We start from the raw sequence: 18696 nt of genomic DNA, 5'->3' as shown, positions 1-18696 counted from the left end.
GGAGGAGTAGGGGGAAGAAGGAATGGACACACTTTTAAGAAGCCAGACAACTTTTAATAAGCCAGAGATACACAGCTGTGAAGTTTGGCAGGCATTTAACATTACCGGTCGGTTATCCTTGGTTCTGAAAACTCGTGCTTACGTTTTTTTTCCCCAATGAGCCAATAAAAATGCCCGTTCAGCAAAGGCAATTAACTAAAACTACCTACAACAACCTCGACTACCCATAACTACATGGTGAACCCACTACAACTGCACCTACGACTACAGGGTTATCGATTTTCTCCATGGCGACCAATTTTTGGTCGCAAAATTTTTTTCAACATGTTGAAAAATTTGCGGCAACCATACTGAGGCCGCGACTAGTTCCCAGAATGTGGGAACTGCTCGCGACCTTGAAGGAGACTCACCAGAGACCACCAGCGAACATGTGGCGATCAAGTTGCGATCAAGAGGCGAGCGCAGAGTCTCCTGCACTCGCCTAAAAAGTCGCCTAAGTGAGACAGGCCATTGAGGCTTTAACTTTGTCCATAGTGCTGAACAGATGTTTTATTCCAAAATGCCAATGTTTAATGGAATATTTTACTGGATAAATAATCCTTTATCAAAATATGATTTTCCAATAATCTTCAAGCCAATGATTGAGCCATCAGAGATTTTAAACCTCCCTAATGAGGCGAGACAATTTCCAGCTATGTCAGTGAAACAAATTTAAATTGGATTCTAAATATCAGCTCATCGCCAAAAACAGCATAAAGCAGCACAATGCACCAGTGTTCAGACTGTAATTAATCTGACAATGTTATTCACGTTTCAGATTGCAAAGAACCTCTAGGTCTTGCAAACGGAAGAATAGCAGATTCACAGCTCACAGCGTCTGGTCACGTAGGTTAGTGAACTTTAAGATTCTATTTTTAACAAGATTGAATTCCTCAGCCATGGGGTAACTAGAACAATTGTGGTATTTACAGAAACCAGGTGGGTGGTTCAGGAAATGGTTTAACCTAAGGTGACTACACATCAGACGCAGACTTACCGTGAATTCAGTCACTGAGCTGCGTAACACGGAAACCTTTTATTTTTCAGAGCAGAGGTGAAACTCCAAGTTATTGCTGACTCATTCACTGAGCAAATGTCAAAGGAGGCCGTGCACTGTCCAACATTTAGAAGACAAACATTCTCTCCCAAACTGCCTCCACTGGACAGTACCCCGAGCCGAAATCTGCCAATAAACATTCATGGCATGACTAGAAAACACAGACCACTTCCCATGCCTCAGGAGCAACTTCTCAGCAAGGCTGACGTGATTCATCAACACTTTCACTGTGCCACCTTAGCCTCCTGAAATAAGAAAACTTAGCCTTTGTCAGTAAAGGAAAAACAAATTTAAAGATTACGATCTGACATAAAACTCAGAATGATACAGTGATCCCTACCCATCTGAATGATATCAACAACATTGCCTCTGTAAAATTCATACAAATTCACTGGAAGTATATCCGTGCCAACATCAATGTTCCCTCGTCATAATTTTTAATCATTGTTAAGCATTATTGCAAATCTAACTGTGACAGTTATCTATGTCTTGTAATTCATCAACCACCTCATGTATCTCTGGTTAGAAAACTAATTGCAGTGAACTAATTCCAAATGCTTATAGGTACAATGGTGACAGATGTGTGGAATGTCAAGGCCTCCATGCCAAAACCCATCTCAGACACTGAGAATCAAAATGAAATCAGATTAGAAGTATATGGTTACTTCTTCAGCATTTGGTAACTGTCACTTAATAACAACTTCAAGTGTTTAAAATTAAACATTAGATTAAAAGTATTATTATACAGCATTATTTTAGACAGCTTTGAGGGGAATCGTGGTATATAGTTGACCATTGAGTCTGTATTGCCTCTCTGAAGGGCAATCTGGTCATTCAAATTCACTTGTCCTTTCCCAATAATCCTATATCCCAATTCTCAAATTATTTTTCACTCTAGTGCCCATCCATTTCCATTTTAGAAACATTTTTCACACAGAGAGTGGTGAATCTGTGGAATCCTCTGCCACAGAAGGTAGTTGAGGCCAGTTCATTGGCTATATTTAAGAGGGAGTTTGATGTGGCCCTTGTGGCTGAAGGGATCAGGGGGTATGGAGAGAAGGCAGGTACAGGATACTGAGTTGGATGATCAGCCATGATCATATTGAATGGCAGTGCAGGCTCGAAGGGCCGAATGGCCTACTCCTGCACCTATTTTCTATGTTTCTATGTTTCTTATATTCATATAGGCAGTATGAACCAGATCAGAACAGCTCCTGAATTAAGAACATACTCCTCTTATCGCCTTTCTATCTTCTTAAATTTCTGCCATTTGTTCTTGAACTTGCCAATGGGTACAACTTCACTTGAGTCACCCTATCTAAACCCATAATACATTTGTCCTTGGTTATACCAGCTTCTTCTGTCATGTACCTCTACCCGCTCATTGCCTGGGAACATTGTAGGGAATCTCACATGCAATTTCTCAATGATTTGATATTCTCCTTCACAGCTGATGCCTATAATTGGGATTGATTTGCTTTATGTTGGGCTATGTGCATATTTTTATGAAACTCATGATCCATTTTTTAAGATGTATGCATGAGCACCCCCTCTCCATCATGATCCAATATCATCTTGTTCCTGTTTATGCAATTGTACTATTCCACATTTATTTTTCAGGAGATGTATCATCCCAGAGCTTTAGGGATTGCATTTGATCTGCCTTTGCTGATGCCAATATAACAATAAATAAATATGTATGCCCATTCACAAATGTGAATAAAAGTTGACCGGCTCATAATAAATATATCACTAAAAGTGCAAATACATTGATAATTTATAATGGATGTCCATTCATTTACATGTTTAAATAAGACACAGCAATGTTCCTGTAATCAGCTCAGAGCTGGGTATGATATGACAGTTCCAGGAACAAACTGAATTATATGTCACCTCTATCTCTTTAAAAGGTAATCGGTGAACTAGGCATATTTCATGATTTTGCGCCAACTGGCAAGTTGAGTTTGATAAAGAAGTTTAGATTTTCTCTTTCTGGATTTTGCAGAGAAATGGACACCTCAATTAGCAAGGTTGCACAACTCTGCATTCACCAATGGGTGGCGGGAGAAAGGAAGCCGACCATGGATTCAGGTTAATATGCTAAAGTAGAATGTGATGAATTCATTTGACTGCAAGCTGTGTTTAAACTGCAACAATACCCTTGATTCATGACTATTCTGTAATTTGTTATTACAAATAAATATTACTATGCAGAGATTTGTTACTATTGATACGCGAGAATGCTCATGTCTGTTAAGACTAGACATAAACTAAAGGGAATTGGCTGCTATAAAAAAAGCCAAATGTTTTCCTTTTTTAAATTGAGAATTAAAAAAAGCCAGGTTCAGTGGTGGAGAATGTCACCATAGTTAAATTGGGAAAAGAATAACACATTTTCAACAGGAATGATTAATTCCTGCAGCTAATTTCATTAATTTTTCTACAAGTTTAATATTAGTAACGTTGCATGTTTACAAGCCATGCTATTCGGTCCAAATGAGATAAGATTTTTTTCAGGATGGGCCAATATACAATTTTTCTCTACCACATGTTGGCAATGAAGATCCACTGTCACAGTTAGGTCGCTGTGCTGATATTCCTGTGTAAGAGGGAACTTCAGATGCTGGTTTAAACCGAAGATAGACACAAAAGCTAGAGTACCTCAGCGGGACAGGCAGCATCTCTCGAGTGAAGGAATGGGTTACATTTTGGGTTGAGATGGTCTGAAGAAGGGACTCGACCCCAAACGTCACCCATTCCTTCTCTCCAGAAATGCTGCCTGTCCCGTTGAGTTACTCCAGCTTTTTGTGTCTATCTTTGTGCTGATATTCTTTCTCCATTCCTACTAGCAATTTGGACAAAGTGTTTTCCTCATCCCACAATCAAATAGTGGAATGATTATTGCTAATAATCGGCAATTGGCAATATAATAATTGGCACACCTTCCAGCCTAAGAGAATCTGTTAACACAAATTATTTTAACCACATATTTGCTGGTGTCACCAAACATTTATGGGTACAGGAACAACAATGGAAGTGAGGACTGTTGCTTGACTTTTATCTGCACCAGAGAGTTCTCTCCCTTTTGTTCCCATGTAGAAGTCACATTACGTAGCTTGAGACATAACATTTACTGAAATAAAGAGTTTATTGAGGGAACTATAAACACATTTTTCACACTTTACGATTCATTTTCAATAAAACATAATTGGGGACTCACTGTGAGGTGTGATTTTCCTCAAACTCCTCCATGTATCTGATGCAGAAATTAATGGAGGATCTAAACATGCAGAGTAATGCCCAAATCCTGAACACCTCCTTGAGGACTTCACTGCACATATGAATGGTCCTTGCTATTCACTATCACTATACAGAACTTCTCAGTGCTTTAAAGGCCTGTTTCACTGATAACGGAATGGGGGGGGGGGGGGGGGGGGCAGCCCTGGTGATCTTGGTATTAGGAGCCCACCTTAGGAATGATAGTGTATTTATCTGGCTTTCCCCCATTCCTACTGCTGCAAATGCCAGTCAGCTGACCTGATCCAAGCCAACCATCAGAAACTACCCTTTCGCACTAATCTGCAGCAGCCGACCTTCATTCCAATGCCTTTACTTGTTCCCAGCTCAATAACCAACTTTCTGATCCTGGCCAGATTCCCACCCATTAGATCCACAATCTTCCTTCTCCTCCGTTATCTCTCTTCTCTGATCTAAGGACCAACTTATCAGATTTCCTCTGTTCCCTCCCCAATGATGTGGCACAAAAAAAGAAAGGTCATGGCCAGTGTATGACTGATCCAGCAACAAACAATGCTCATTTTCTGGTTGCAGATGCTCATACAAAATGCGAATTTTCCTGCTGCATACTGATAGTTTAATGTGGCTAAACATACACCATTCAGTTTGTAGGCATGTTACACTCAGTAATACAGTAATTCAAATAAAGCGTGTGCACACATCACAAAGTTGAAGCATCAAAGTGCAGTGTCCCTATTCATATCAATAGAAACATAGAAATTAGGTGCAGGAGTACGCAATTTGGCCCTTTGAGCCAGCACTGCTCAATATGATCATGGCTGATCAGCCAAAATCAGCACCCCATTCCTGCTTTTCCCCCATATCCCTTGATTCCTTTAGCCCTAAGAGCTAAATCTCTCTCTTGAAAACATCCAGTTAATTCCACAGATTCACAACTCTCTGGGTGAATATCTGGTGTATATTTAGAAAAGCAATTCCAACTAACTAATTTTCATTCTTCAAATTACTGGACTGACTTGCTCTGTAAAGATATTTCAAGGCACTTTTTATAGACAATAGACAATAGACAATAGGTGCAGGAGTAGGCCATTCGGCCCTTCGAGCCAGCACCGCCATTCAATGTGATAATGGCTGATCATCCCCAATCAGTACCCCGTTCCTGCCTTCTCCCCATATCCCCTGACTCCGTTATTTTTAAGAGCCCTATCTAGCCCCCTCTTGAAAGCATCCAGAGAACCCGCCTCCACTGCCCTCTGAGGCAGAGAATTCCACACTCACCACTCTCTGTGAGAAAAAATGTTTCCTCGTCTCCGTTCTAAATGGCTTTCTCCTTATTCTTAAACTGTGGCCCCTGGTTCTGGACTCCCCCAACATCGGGAACATGTTTCCTGCCTCTAGCGTGTCCAAGCCCTTAACAATCTTATATGTTTCAATGAGAATCCCTATCTTCCTTCTAAACTCCAGAAGGTACAAGCCCAGTACATCAGTCATTTAGAATGTACTTTTTCGCAGTACATTAGTCATTTAAGAAACAGAGAATTCAAGGCATACTTGAATTTCTGGACATGCATGTCCTGTGTGCACATGAGCGCCTCGCCAATATATTATTAATCATGAATACTTGCTGCTGCCTTGCATGTAAATTGTGTATTTGCATTTCAAACCTTTGGACAAGACGATTTTTTCATTTTGCTTAATGACTATTAATTGTGTGTTTACAGGTTGATTTAAAAAAAACGATGTTAATCCATGGAATAATTACTCAGGGAGTGCGTCATTACTTTAAGCACCTCTTTGTGGACCATTTCTATATCTCCTACAGCCCAGACACCCACACCTGGAAAAATTATAAAAGCAATACTACAAGCGACACAAAGGTAGGTAATGATACAAGCAGAGTGAACTGATACACTGTGTCGCTCTCACCAATGGCTCGGAATGTGACAGAACTTCACAGTTCCTAAAAAATCATAGCACTCAATCCACGTGAAAATGGATGTGGTGTGGAAATTTTATTTACACAGAGTGGTACATGCCAAGCACATGCTACCAGGGGAGGTAGTAAAAACAGATATGCCAGCAACGTTTAAAATGATTTAAACAGGCATGAGCAGGCGGGAAATAGAAGGATATGGCCCAAGTGCCAGCAGATAGATTAGTTAGATTGGCATCATGGTCAGCACATATACAGTGCACCAAAAGTTACTTTCCAGTACTATTCTACATTATATGTGGTAATGTGGGTGACATTATAAAATGGGTGATATAATTCCAGCTATGCAGTATCTTCATCTTTTTTCCCCCATTATTTCTTAAAATCTTTGGGTGGGATACTGCCTGACTTTTTCTTGAGAAACTGGGTGTCATTTTAAGGATTAATGTTTGGGAGAAGGGGTGGTTCCTTAAAAGAACGGATCTCTTTGGGAACAGCTGCTTCCATAAGCCAACACCCAGATCAGGAGGGGAATGATGAGTATACAACCCACTCTCTCCAATGGATGATCGGGTATCCTGGCCAGAGGTGTACATACAACAACATGGAACACTGGTGCCCCCACTAACCACAACACCTCAAAAAAGAAAGAAGTCAGCCTTGTCTTGGCAAACTAATCCATTGATGAAGAATTGATGGCCAGTTCTGGAGGGTCACCGTGGGGTATTGAGCTGATGAGGACAGGTTCTCGTACAACAAGCCTTCTTCCTGCCAAGGAAAATGTTCTTGTAGTTGAGGCTAACGCAGAGTGGCCTCTGTGTGTGGATATGCCATGCAAACAGAGGCTAGTGATTGAATACTGACCTTGCTGTAGCACCTAACCAAGTGCATTCCAAATTAATATCGAACTGGTTTTGTTAGATAGTTACAGAAAACACTTTGGCCATGACGTTTCCTCACTTGAACAAGGTATCAATTAAAGACCTTTCAATACTGATTGACCAGAAATGGAGCAGCACAGAGGCACAGCTGCTAGAGCTATTGCCTCAAATCACCAGAGACCCAGGTTTGATCCTGATCTCGGGTGCTGTCTCCCTGTGACTGTGTGGGTTTCCTCCTGGTGCTCCAGTTTCCTCCCACGTCCCAATTAGGTGCTAGTTTGTAGCTTAATTGGCCTTTGTAACATTGCTGCAATGTTTAAGGAGTCGATGAGGAAGTGTTATAAGAAAGAAATAGCGTGAATGGATGATCGATGGCAGCATGGACTCGATGGGCCAAAGGGTCTGTTTCCATGCTGTATATCTAAAACTAAAAGTAAAATAAGAGAGAATATGAAAAATGGTGAGAGAAGTTGTTAACAATTTCTCCACTTCATATAATTTTAAAATATTGTTCTACGATACGATGCGATACGATAAAACCTTACTCATCCCCAGAGGGAAATTGGTCTGCCAAGTCACAACACACAAGGTACATGAAAAATAAAGAAATAGATAGATTTATTAATATGGCAATACTATAATGTACTGGATCTAACAATTTAAATATTTTATAAGCAAATCTCTTTAATTTCATTATTATTAAGACACAGAAAGATCCTGTTCCATTCTTTCTCCTTTTTCCAATCCTATGTGGCAATAATTTTTTTTCTGTAACCTATTCTCTCCACATTATCATCAATTTTACCACTCACTTACACTACAGGCAATATATAGTGGCCAGTTAACATAGACACAAAATGCTGGAGTAACTCAGTAGGACAGGAGAGAAATCTAAAGAAGGGTTTTGACCCGAAACATCACCCATTCCTTCTCTCTAGAGATGCTGCCTATCCCGCTGAGTTACTCCAGCATTTTGTGTCTATCTAACATACCGACCTGCCTGTTTACCCATGCTATTACCTGCAAACCCCACACAGGCAGCACCGGAGGTTTGGATCAAACCCAGGTCACTGGAGCTGAGAGAAAGTATTTCTACTGGCTGTGCTCTGTGCCACAAGCAAGAATCCTAAATGTGTCTTACGTGCAATTTTAACATCTTGATTTTTTTTTAAATTTCAGATATTTAAAGGAAACACTGATGGAACAAGACAGATAAAGAATTATTTCAATCCACCAATTATCGCCCAGTATATCAGAGTATACCCAAAACCTGGCGTGAGATCTCTGGCATTACGAATGGAGTTGCTGGGTTGTGATCTGCAGAGTGAGTTCCTTAAGAAACATTATGATTGAAAATATGAGGAAAATGTCTGGCTAGTGTCAGGCCATGTACTTAAAGGTTATGCTGACCAAGTGTCCAGTGTTTTTGTGGAAGATCATTTTGAGAACAGTGATCACAACTCCATAGATTTTTAGATAGTTATATATTAGGAAAAGTCTGGACTTTGGAGAAGGTACTAAATTGTGGTAAAGCAGATTACAATATCAGGCAGGAGCTAGGGAGGGTAAATTGAGATCAGTTATTATTGGGCAAATCCATATCTGAAATGGGGGAGTCATTTGAAGGCCAGCAAGTCAGGATTCAGGACTGGCATGTTATTGTAAGGAGGAAAATATGGATGGATAAGGAAATCTTGGATGACCAAAAATGTTGAAAATTAGGTCAAAAAGATAATGGAAACGTTTGCAAGGTTTAGAAAGATGAAATCAGGCAGGCCCTTTGTGGAATTTTAAGCAAGTTGAAAACAACTCAAGCAGGCAAAACAACTCAAACAGTCAAAAGTGGTCACAAAATGTCATTGGTGATTGGAATCAAAGACATTTCATCTATATCTATACCATTACTGAAACTCTCATCTTGTCCTCTTCCGGTTTGCGTTGTTTTCAAATTTGCACAAAAACGGTACCCTATATCGCTAGGGTTTTTTCGCTACCATACTCACCGTTCTCCTTTGCTCCACACGCAAAGTTTGTTCCAATCGATTACAAAAGTTATGAAGGTTTAAAAAATTGTGAGATCAGCAGATTGGTCTTTTTGCCTGTCAGTCACCATGAAGGTACGCCCCTTCCGGCACCCACTGTCAATCACCGAGGCGAGGAGAATAAAATCCCGGAGGCGGGGCTGAGTCCGTGAGCCGCGCGGATTGAGTCCGCAAGAGTGGAGGCGGGGAATCCGCAGTGTGGAGTCGGGGAATTCACTGTGTGGAGTTAGGGAAGCCGCTGTGTGGAGTCGTGGAAGCCGCTGAGTGGAGCTGGGTGGTGCAGTGTGGTGCTGCGGCCGGTGGCCGCTGAGCGGAGTCCCTCCCCCCCACACTCCTCCCCTCCTCCCCCACAACCCCCCTCCCCTACACCCCCCCCCCTCCCCCACATCCCCCTCCCCTTCTTGAGATCAAGAAGGTGGTGTTGGGGTTGTTGAAGATTATATTGGAGAAGATTCTTCGGGATAGGATTTTCTCTCATTTGGAAGATAATGGGCTAATTAGGGACAAACAGCATGGTTTCATCCACGGCAGATCATCTTAGGAACATGATTGAATTTTTTGAGGTTACGAATGTGATCAATGAGGATAGAGCAGTGGATGTTCCTACATGTATTTTAGTACAGCATTTGATAAAGTTCCTCATGGTAGGCTGATCCAGAAGTTTAAGATGCATGGGATCCATGGTAACCTTGTTGTTTGGATTCAGAGCTGGCTTACTCATGGAAGACAAAGGGTTGTGTAGAAGGGTGCAATACAGGCTAGAGGTCTGTGAAATCTGCAAGGACCTGTGCTGGGACCTGTTCTTTGTGATATATATATATACATCATTATGGAAAAATTATGTTGACAGCAACTTCAACATTGTTGTTACAGAAAATTAGAGGTGAAGTTGCATGCAACAAAATATGGATCTCAATAGATGAGATAACTGATGCTATGGGGAGATTTGTTGCCATTGGTACACTGGAGGCAGGTCAACCATCAAAGGAGTATTTCTTGACATCGGAAGTATTGGAGAAGTCAAAGAGCTGAACTATTGCTCAGTTGTTTACATCTTCACCTGCTGAACTTTGTACTTAAAGTTCCTGGCGATGTAGGTGAACATACAAGGAAAATGTGAGAGGGTGAATTTAGCTAACAAAGATCTTGAAGAAAAACAAAGCATAGCTAAAGTTTTCAGGTAATTGTAATGCACAAGATATTGACATGAATGTAGAGTTTGTAGTTTGTTTCAGGTATGCACCAGTGACCTCAGCTGGGGTAAAAATAAGTTTTTCACAACTGTAGCATATTCTGTCTGACAGACGGCATAGTTTAACACCAGATAATTTGAAAAAATGCTGGTAGTAATGTGTAACCAGGCAACTCGGTCATTTAATGTAGTATACCTTTATAATGATCATTTTTAACCATATTTTGGTGGTGGAAACAAATGCCTTTTTATGCCTTTTTGTGAATAGATGCCTTTTTTGTACATTTTTTGTACTTTTATTATGCCTTTTTGCCTATTTCAGAGATTTTTGGCGCCTAAACATCCTGGCTCTAGTGATAAGTATACAGTTATTGGCAAGACGCTTAACAGCATTAAAGTACAGGGGAATCACAGAGTCCAAGTCCATTGCTCCCTGAAAGTTGCAACACAAGTAGATGGAGTGGTAAAGAGAGGGGCAAAGTTTAGAGGAGATCTATAGGGTATTTGTTTTTTACACAGAGTGGTGGGTGCCTGGAAGTTGCTGTCAGGAGTGGTGGTGGAGGCAGATATGAGGAGAAACTTTTGGATAGGCACATGGATATGAGGGGAATGGACGGTAATGGATCACCGGTGGAGAAAATTAGTTTGACTTGGCATCATGTTCAGCGCAGACATTTTGGGCCACATTTTGCTGCACCAACATGTTGCATTATTAGACCCAAGCATTAAACTTCCAACAACACGAATAGCCTTTTCAAAGAAGAAAAGTCTAATATTGTCCCTGTGCTGTCCTGTTCTATATTCTATAACTAACAAGGAGGGGTAAAGTCAGAGAGGCAGTTAAATCAATAATCATACTCTAGACGGCATGTCTCAGCACATAAAGAGCAGTAGCTTGTGAAACTCAAGTGTTTTTTTCCTACCTGACTGGTTCTTTTCGACACGGCTTTGCATATGACAAAGCTAAGCCTAGAGGCCAGGCGTTGCGGCATTTCTTCTTTCAACAAGCTATTATTATTAAATGTAATACTTGGCTCTAGTAATATGTCGTGTTGGAACTGCAACATGCTGCAGTCTGAAGAAGGGTTTCGGCCCGAAACGTCGCCTATTTCCTTCGCTCCATAGATGCTGCTGCACCCGCTGAGTTTCCCCAGCAATTTTGTGTACCTTATGCTGCAGTCTTTTGTTGTTTCAACGCTTCTTCTGGAATGAGTAAAATGGTATTGACAGAAACAAAGCACAGTGCTAAACACAAACTAGGGTGTGGGTTACATTAACATAGACCAACTGTCTTCACTAGTTACATACACATCATTATTTACGACAAAAACAGGAAGAAATGTATCTAGGCACCATTTTGGGTCAGGACCCTTCTTCAGACTGTGGTAGGGGGGATATAGCTGGAAGGGAGAGAACTGAATCTGTTCTTTGTTCTATTGATTTTCCCCACCTCCTTCACTCATTTCTCTCTTTCCCTTCCCCCTATCCCCACCCCACTCCTCCGTCTTCTTCCACCTATATCCCTTCACCTGGCTTTACATTTCACGCTTCTATCCTTATCTTACACTTTTTGACTTTTCATCTCTAGTCTTTGTCCAATCATCTATCGATAAAAAACAACCCTTGCCCATATCCACCTATCAATGCCAGGCTTTATCCCATCCCCACCTCTCTTCCAGCTTTCCCCCCCACCCCCTCCCCCTATTACAATCAGTCTGAAGAAGGATTCTGACCTGAAACATCACTTATCCATGTTCCCCAAAGATGCTTCCTGACCTGCTGAGTTATTCCAGCACTTTTTATATGAAGAAAGACTGGATAGACTCGGCTTGTACTCGCTAGAATTTAGAAGATTGAGGGGGGGATCTTATAGAAACTTACAAAATTCTTAAGGGGTTGGACAGGCTAGATGCAGGAAGATTATTCCCGATATTGGGGATGTCCAGAACAAGGGGTCACAGTTTATGGATAAGAGGGAAGTCTTTTAGGACCAAGATGAGAAAATCATTTTTTACACAGAGAGTGGTGAATCTGTGGAATTCTCTGCCACAGAAGGTAGTTGAGGCCAGTTCATTGGCTGTATTTAAGAGGGAGTTAGATGTGGCCCTTGTGGCCAAAGGGATCGGGGGTATGGAGAGAAGGCAGGGATGGGATACTGAGTTGGATGATCAGCCATGATCATATCGAATGGCGGTGCAGGCTCGAAGAGCCGAATGGCCTACTCCTGCACCTATTTTCTATATCTATGTTTTGTCTTCTTTTTTAACCATCATCTGCAGTTCCTTGTGTCTGCAAACATAGGAAGTTGTTAGTTCTTTACTATGTTGTAAGATTTGGATTGGTTTATAGTATCCATTGACATTATTTCTCCAAATAGCCAAGCAAAGTAAGTCATTTTCAATAGGAAACTCGGTCTTTCCTGTAGATTGCATAGTAGCTCTCTTTTAAATACTAGCCCGACAGATATTTTCATTAGTTGTGAAGAATAGTTGAAGATGAGAAAAAAAAAAAGATGATTATAATGTTGAATGGTTGATATTAATTGCATGAAGAAAGAAAAATATGACCAGAATACCTTTCCTACAAGTTTTCTTACTTCACAAAAAATTGACATAGTAAGATTTCTCCAAGATATTAACCATCTCTTTGTAGTCCACATGATTATGTTAAGGAAGAAACTGCAGATGCTGGTTTACACCGATGACAGACACAAAATGCTGGAGTAACTCAGCGGGTCAGGCACCATCGCTGGAGAAAAGGAATAGGTTGTACATCAATAGGTGGACACAAACAATCTTCCTAATATAGTAGTGGCCAGAGGATCTGGGGTGACGGAGGAACTGAAGGAAATCCACATTAGCCTTAGACTGATGGGACTGAAGGCTGATAAATCATAAAAGATGAAATAGCGGCACATTTGGATAGCAGTAACAGGATCGGTCCGAGTCAGCATGAATTTACGAAGGGGAAATTATGCTTGACTAATCTTCTGGAATTTTTTGAAGATGTAACTAGGTAATTGGACAAGGGAGAGTGTGCCAATGGATGTGGTGTACCTGGACTTTCAGAAAGCATTTGATTAGGTCCCACATAGGAGATTATTGGGCAAAATTAGGGCACATGGTATTGGGGGTAGAGTGCTGACATGGATAGAGAAGTGGTTGGCAGACAGAAAACAAAGAGTAGGGATTAACGGGTCCCTTTCAGAATGGCAGGCAGTGACTAGTGGGGTACCGCAAGGCTCGGTGCTGGCACCGCAGCAATTTACAATATACATCAATGATTTGGATGAAGGGATTCAAAGTAACATTAGCAAATTTGCAGATGACACAAAGCTGGGTGGCAGTGTGAACTGTGAGGAGGCTGCTATGGGAATGCAGGATGACTTGGACAGGTTGGGGGAGTGGGCAGATGCATGGCAGATGAAATTTAATGCGGATAAATGTGAGGTTATCCACTTGGTAGCAAAAACAGGAAGGATGATTACTATCTAAATGGCGTCAAGTTGGGAAAAGGAGAAGTACTACGGGATCTGGGGGGTGGGTCCTTGTACATCAGTCTATGAAAGTAAGCATGCAGGTACAGCAGGCAGTGAAGAAAGCGAATGACATGTTGGCCCTTATAACAAGAGGAGTCGAATATAGGAGCAAAGAGGTCCTCCTGCAGTTGTACAGGGCCCTAGTGAGACCACACCTGGAGTACTGTGTGCAGTTTTGGTCCCCTAATTTGAGGAAGGACATTCTTGCTATTGACGGAGTGCAGCGTAGGTTTACAAGGTTTATTGCTGGGATGGCGGGACTGTCATATGCTGAGAGAATGGAGCAGCTGGGCTTGACCACTCTGGAGTATAGAAGGATGAAAGGGAATCTCATTGAAACATATAAGATTGTTAAGGGTTTGGACACGCTAGAGGCAGGAAACATGTTCCCGATGTTGGGGGAGTCCAGAACCAGGGGCGACAGTTTAAGAATAAGGAGTAAGCCATTTAGAACGGAGAGGAGGAAACACTTTTTCTCACAGAGTGGTGAGTCTGTGGAATTCTCTGCCTCAGAGGGCGGTGGAGGTGGGTTCTCTGGATGCTTTCAAGAGAGAACTAGATAGGGCCAAATGGCCTCCTCCTACACCTATTGTCTATTGGCTATTCTGGTCTGAAGAAGGGTCCAGACCCTAAGCATTGCCTCCTCCTTTTCTCCAGAGGTGCTGCCTGACCCACTGAGTTACTCCAGCATTTTGTGACTATCCACATGATTATGTTGTTTAGTTTAAACTAGTTTGTAAAAGACAACTCAAATCAATTAAAAACATAGAAAAAAACAATGTTCAGAGAATCTTTTTTCTTGATTTAGTTGACTAGTTTTGCACCTGGATTTCTAAAATGAGCATTTGAGTAGCAGGTTTCAACAGATTATACCCAGTTTTCTCCTGAACACAATATTGTATTTCAGTTTTTATTTATGTTCCTCAGGCTGCTCTTTGCCACTTGGAATGGAGAATAGGATAATCAAAGATCATCAACTCAGTGCCTCCACATTCTGGGTCAGCTTGAGTGCCTGGACCCCATCACTGGCTCGTCTCAACCAGAAAGGGTTCACTAATGCATGGGTCCCAAAGGTATGAAAAAGTAGTGGCTGAAATGAATTACTCATTCATAAAATAGTAAGAAGCTGGAATCATATGATTCCAGTATAGTATAGAAGGATGATATTTCTGCCTTTAATATTTAGTTTTGATTAATTTTGTTAAGTTTCAGAATTTCAATAACAAGACAAATTGTGAAATTAAAGTTCTACATTCTCTACACAGAGAAACAATCCACATGAATGGTTCCAGATTAACTTTCTACACAGAAAAAAGATTACGGGGATTATAACCCAGGGTGCCAGCCACATGAAACAGGCAATGTTTGTGAAGGAGTATATCATCTCATACAGCGATAATCGTAACAGCTGGACTGTAATTAAAGATGGCCAAGGCATGAAGAATAAGGTAAATTGTGAAATTGTAATGAGACACTTCAAAGCAAGCAATTAAAATGTACTGTAATGCGAGGATAATTGACAATCACCATTATTATTAAACATTGTGCCTTATTACATCAGCACGCGTTAAAATTGATTTTATATTTTACGTTAGTAACATTTTCAAATTTACAAAACCCAAATTTGAGAAAAATGGCTTCCCTGTGCTTACAGCTATGACGTCACAATGGGATTGTAGCCCTGCTCGCAACAATGTTGCTATCCCAGTACACTGAGTTCTGCTAGCTAGCAAGTGCAATAGCATTTTTTTTTAAATTCACAGTACACTGAGTTCTGTTAGCTAGCAAGTGCAATTGCATGTTATTAAAGTCACAGTACACTGAGTTCTGCTAGCTAGCAAGTGCAATTGCATTTTATTTTAAAGTTTAAAATGAAGGCAAAATGAGCGGCTATGGTGAGTGGTGCGATAGTGCGTTGGGGGAACGGGTTGCGTTGGGGAAATGGGTGAGTGTTGGAATATTGCGTTGGGGAACGGGTTGCATTAGGGGACCAGGCCTCCCATGAGGGCTATGGGATAGTGGTCAAATATTGTGTTGGAGGACCGGTTTGCATTGGAGGCCTCCCGTGTGACAGGGACACAACAGGTCCTACTTGGTCTAGTTATTATTTTAAAATGTACCTTATTACATCAGCACGCTGACAAACCCAAGTGAATAGTGAAAGGCTTGGATTGGGTAGATAGTGGGAGAGTCTAGGTCCAGAGGTCACAGCCTCAGAATAAAGGGACGTTCCTTTGGGAAGGAGATGAGGAGGAATTTAATTTGTCAGAAGATGGTGAATCTGTGAATTCATTGTCACAGAAGGCTATGGAGGCCCAAGTCAATGGATATTTTTAAGGCAGATATAGATTCTTGATTAGTACGGGTGTCAGGGGTTATGGGGAGAAAGGAGAATGGGGTTGAGGGGGAGGGTTAGATAAGCCATGATTGAATGATGGAGTAGACTTGATGGACCGAATGGCCTATTTCTGCTCCTATCACATTAATTTATGAACTGGATCGGGGTTTTTTTCCATTTATTCCCCCTCGTCCATCACACAGTAAAGGTAGAAATTAGCCCAACTTAATACGTGGAAACAAACCTATATCCCAAAAATAAACAGCAACAGACAATTTTGCCATTTCTCTGTTTGCTGGTCATTTAATCACTTCTTCAGTAAATATAAATAAGGTTCCATAATTACTTTTACTGCTGTACGTTTCATTGATCACAGAGACTTTGGAATGGGACTGAGTACAGAGTGATACAAAATAGCATTATTCAATCTGAATCAGCTCCTCTAATCTGGTTGCATATCCCAATGTTATCACCGTATCATTGTAGCATCTACTGTTGAATTGTTCTCTCTTTTCCTGACATGTAAGGAGGATCTCAACAAGCCTGGCAGCATCTATGGATATCAATAAACAGATGATGTTTCTGGTCGGGACCCTTCTTCAATCTTTTGAAGTACTCCGTTCTTCAATCTTTTGAAGTACTCCGTTCTTCAATCTTTTGAAGTACTCCGTACTCCTTCCACCAGTCTGAAGAAGGGTTATCAGTCCATTTCCCTTCAAAGATACTGCCTGGCCTGCTGAGTTTCTCCAGCACTTTGGGGGTTTTTTGCTCAAGATTCCAGCAAGTGTAATGTCTAGTGTCTCGAATTAATCTCATGGGTCCCTGGTTCTGACTATACAACAAAACTATTTTTTGTGCATCCCAATCTAAACCTTGATGCTGTAATATTGCTCTTTTTTCTTTTTTCGTCACATTGCACATAAAGTGCAGTGACCTAAGAGAATTCTCTGAGCCTAGGAGAACTGTGTTGTCTAAAAATCTTTGCTGTAACAAATCAGCCCTGTGCAAGATAGTACTGAGTTGGATATCAATCTTATGCCTTTCACCACATGAACAGAATAGTGAGGAAGAGAATGTGTAGGAAGGAACTGCAGATGTTGGTTTACACCGATGATAGACACAAAATGGTGGAGTAACTCAGCAGGACAGGCAGCATCTCTGGATAGAAGGAATGGGTGACATTTCGGGTCAAGAAGAGTCTCGACCCAAAACGTCACCCATTTCTTCTATCTAGAGATGCTGCCTGTCCCGCTGAGTTACTCCACCATTTTGTGTCTATCTTTCATGAGGGAAAGAAGACAAGAAAACAAAATAACTGAAGGTGCTATAAAGAGGCTATTAATGTAAGACAAGATTCTTCTTTATATGTCTCCTGAATGTTGATCATATTTGTTTTGACCAGATGCTGATCTATATCTGAATTGTTTATTTTCAGGTATTTATAGGAAACGTGGACAGTAATACCCAAGTTCAGAACACCTTCGATCCTCCCATATTTGCTCAGTTTTTAAGAGTTATTCCACAAGCTTGGCAAAAAAACATTGCCCTGCGAATTGAGATATTAGGATGTGATACTGAGCAGAGATTTTAAAGACAAAAATAAATGTATTAAAATTGATTTGAATAAAATATAATAATAAATAACTAAGCTTCTGAATTCTGCCTCGCTTCTTGTGCTTCACGTCATTATATGTGGTACTTTGTCCATTTGGTATTGATCAGGGTCATCCATTGCTTTGATATTGATAATTATGAAATATTGTTGGCAATAGAGTAAATATAAAAGTATTTGGAGCACTGGTTAAACCTTAAGTAATAATCACAAAGATAAAAATTCTACACATACACAGACTTTGCAAAATCCCTCCTTCATTAAAATGTGTGTTATTTAAAGAAGCAAGCACAATAAAGTATGGCAGAGATTTGAGACTGGATTGCTGCTTCTGCATTTCTCAAGGGTAACCTGTCTGATGATATCGTGTCTTCTTCAGCCTCGATGAGCTATATATTCCACGTGTATCCCCTCCTCCTTCCCAAACCTCATATGCGTTGATGCATACAGCATCCACATGTTTTGTTTCACATTATTTAATATTCCTGAGGGGCAGGTGGGATTCGCGTTGTATCTCTAAAGTAAACTTAAACTAAACTAATGCCCCCTCGTGGGGACTCTCCGCCCGATTGGACACTTCGCCCCTTTGTGACGCGCCTGGAGTTGGTCGCAACAGTAACCGTGTAGCGATAACGAAATATCACCCACACCGGTCCCTCCATCAAGGAAGCGAGTAAAGAACACACTCTTTGCCTCCGAATAATGCAAAATAACATCGTTTTTTAAATTACCGCCGTTGATTGAAACTGGAACGGGACAGGAAAACATTTAAAAACTGCGCGAACTGATGTGGCGGTGCCCATTTG

General features: G+C 41.0%; 1 protein-coding gene across 1 annotated transcript in view; it reads left to right on the top strand.

The window, feature by feature from the left end:
- f8 (coagulation factor VIII) overlaps positions 1–17935 on the top strand; it is a 56068-nt gene extending 38133 nt beyond the window's left edge. The window contains exons 19-25 of the mRNA XM_033030455.1: positions 818–889; positions 3102–3187; positions 6076–6231; positions 8348–8492; positions 14868–15013; positions 15206–15388; positions 17714–17935. Of these exons, the coding sequence (XP_032886346.1) occupies positions 818–889; positions 3102–3187; positions 6076–6231; positions 8348–8492; positions 14868–15013; positions 15206–15388; positions 17714–17869 (944 nt within the window). The 3' untranslated portion in view covers positions 17870–17935. The remainder of the gene's footprint in view (positions 1–817; positions 890–3101; positions 3188–6075; positions 6232–8347; positions 8493–14867; positions 15014–15205; positions 15389–17713) is intronic.
- Positions 17936–18696: the final 761 nt, after the last annotated feature.

Source organism: Amblyraja radiata, chromosome 12 (genome assembly GCF_010909765.2).
Source record: "Amblyraja radiata isolate CabotCenter1 chromosome 12, sAmbRad1.1.pri, whole genome shotgun sequence".
Classification (NCBI taxonomy): Eukaryota; Metazoa; Chordata; class Chondrichthyes; order Rajiformes; family Rajidae; genus Amblyraja; species Amblyraja radiata.
Note: the sequence above shows the minus strand (reverse complement) of the source record. Positions and strands in the feature narration are given on the sequence as shown.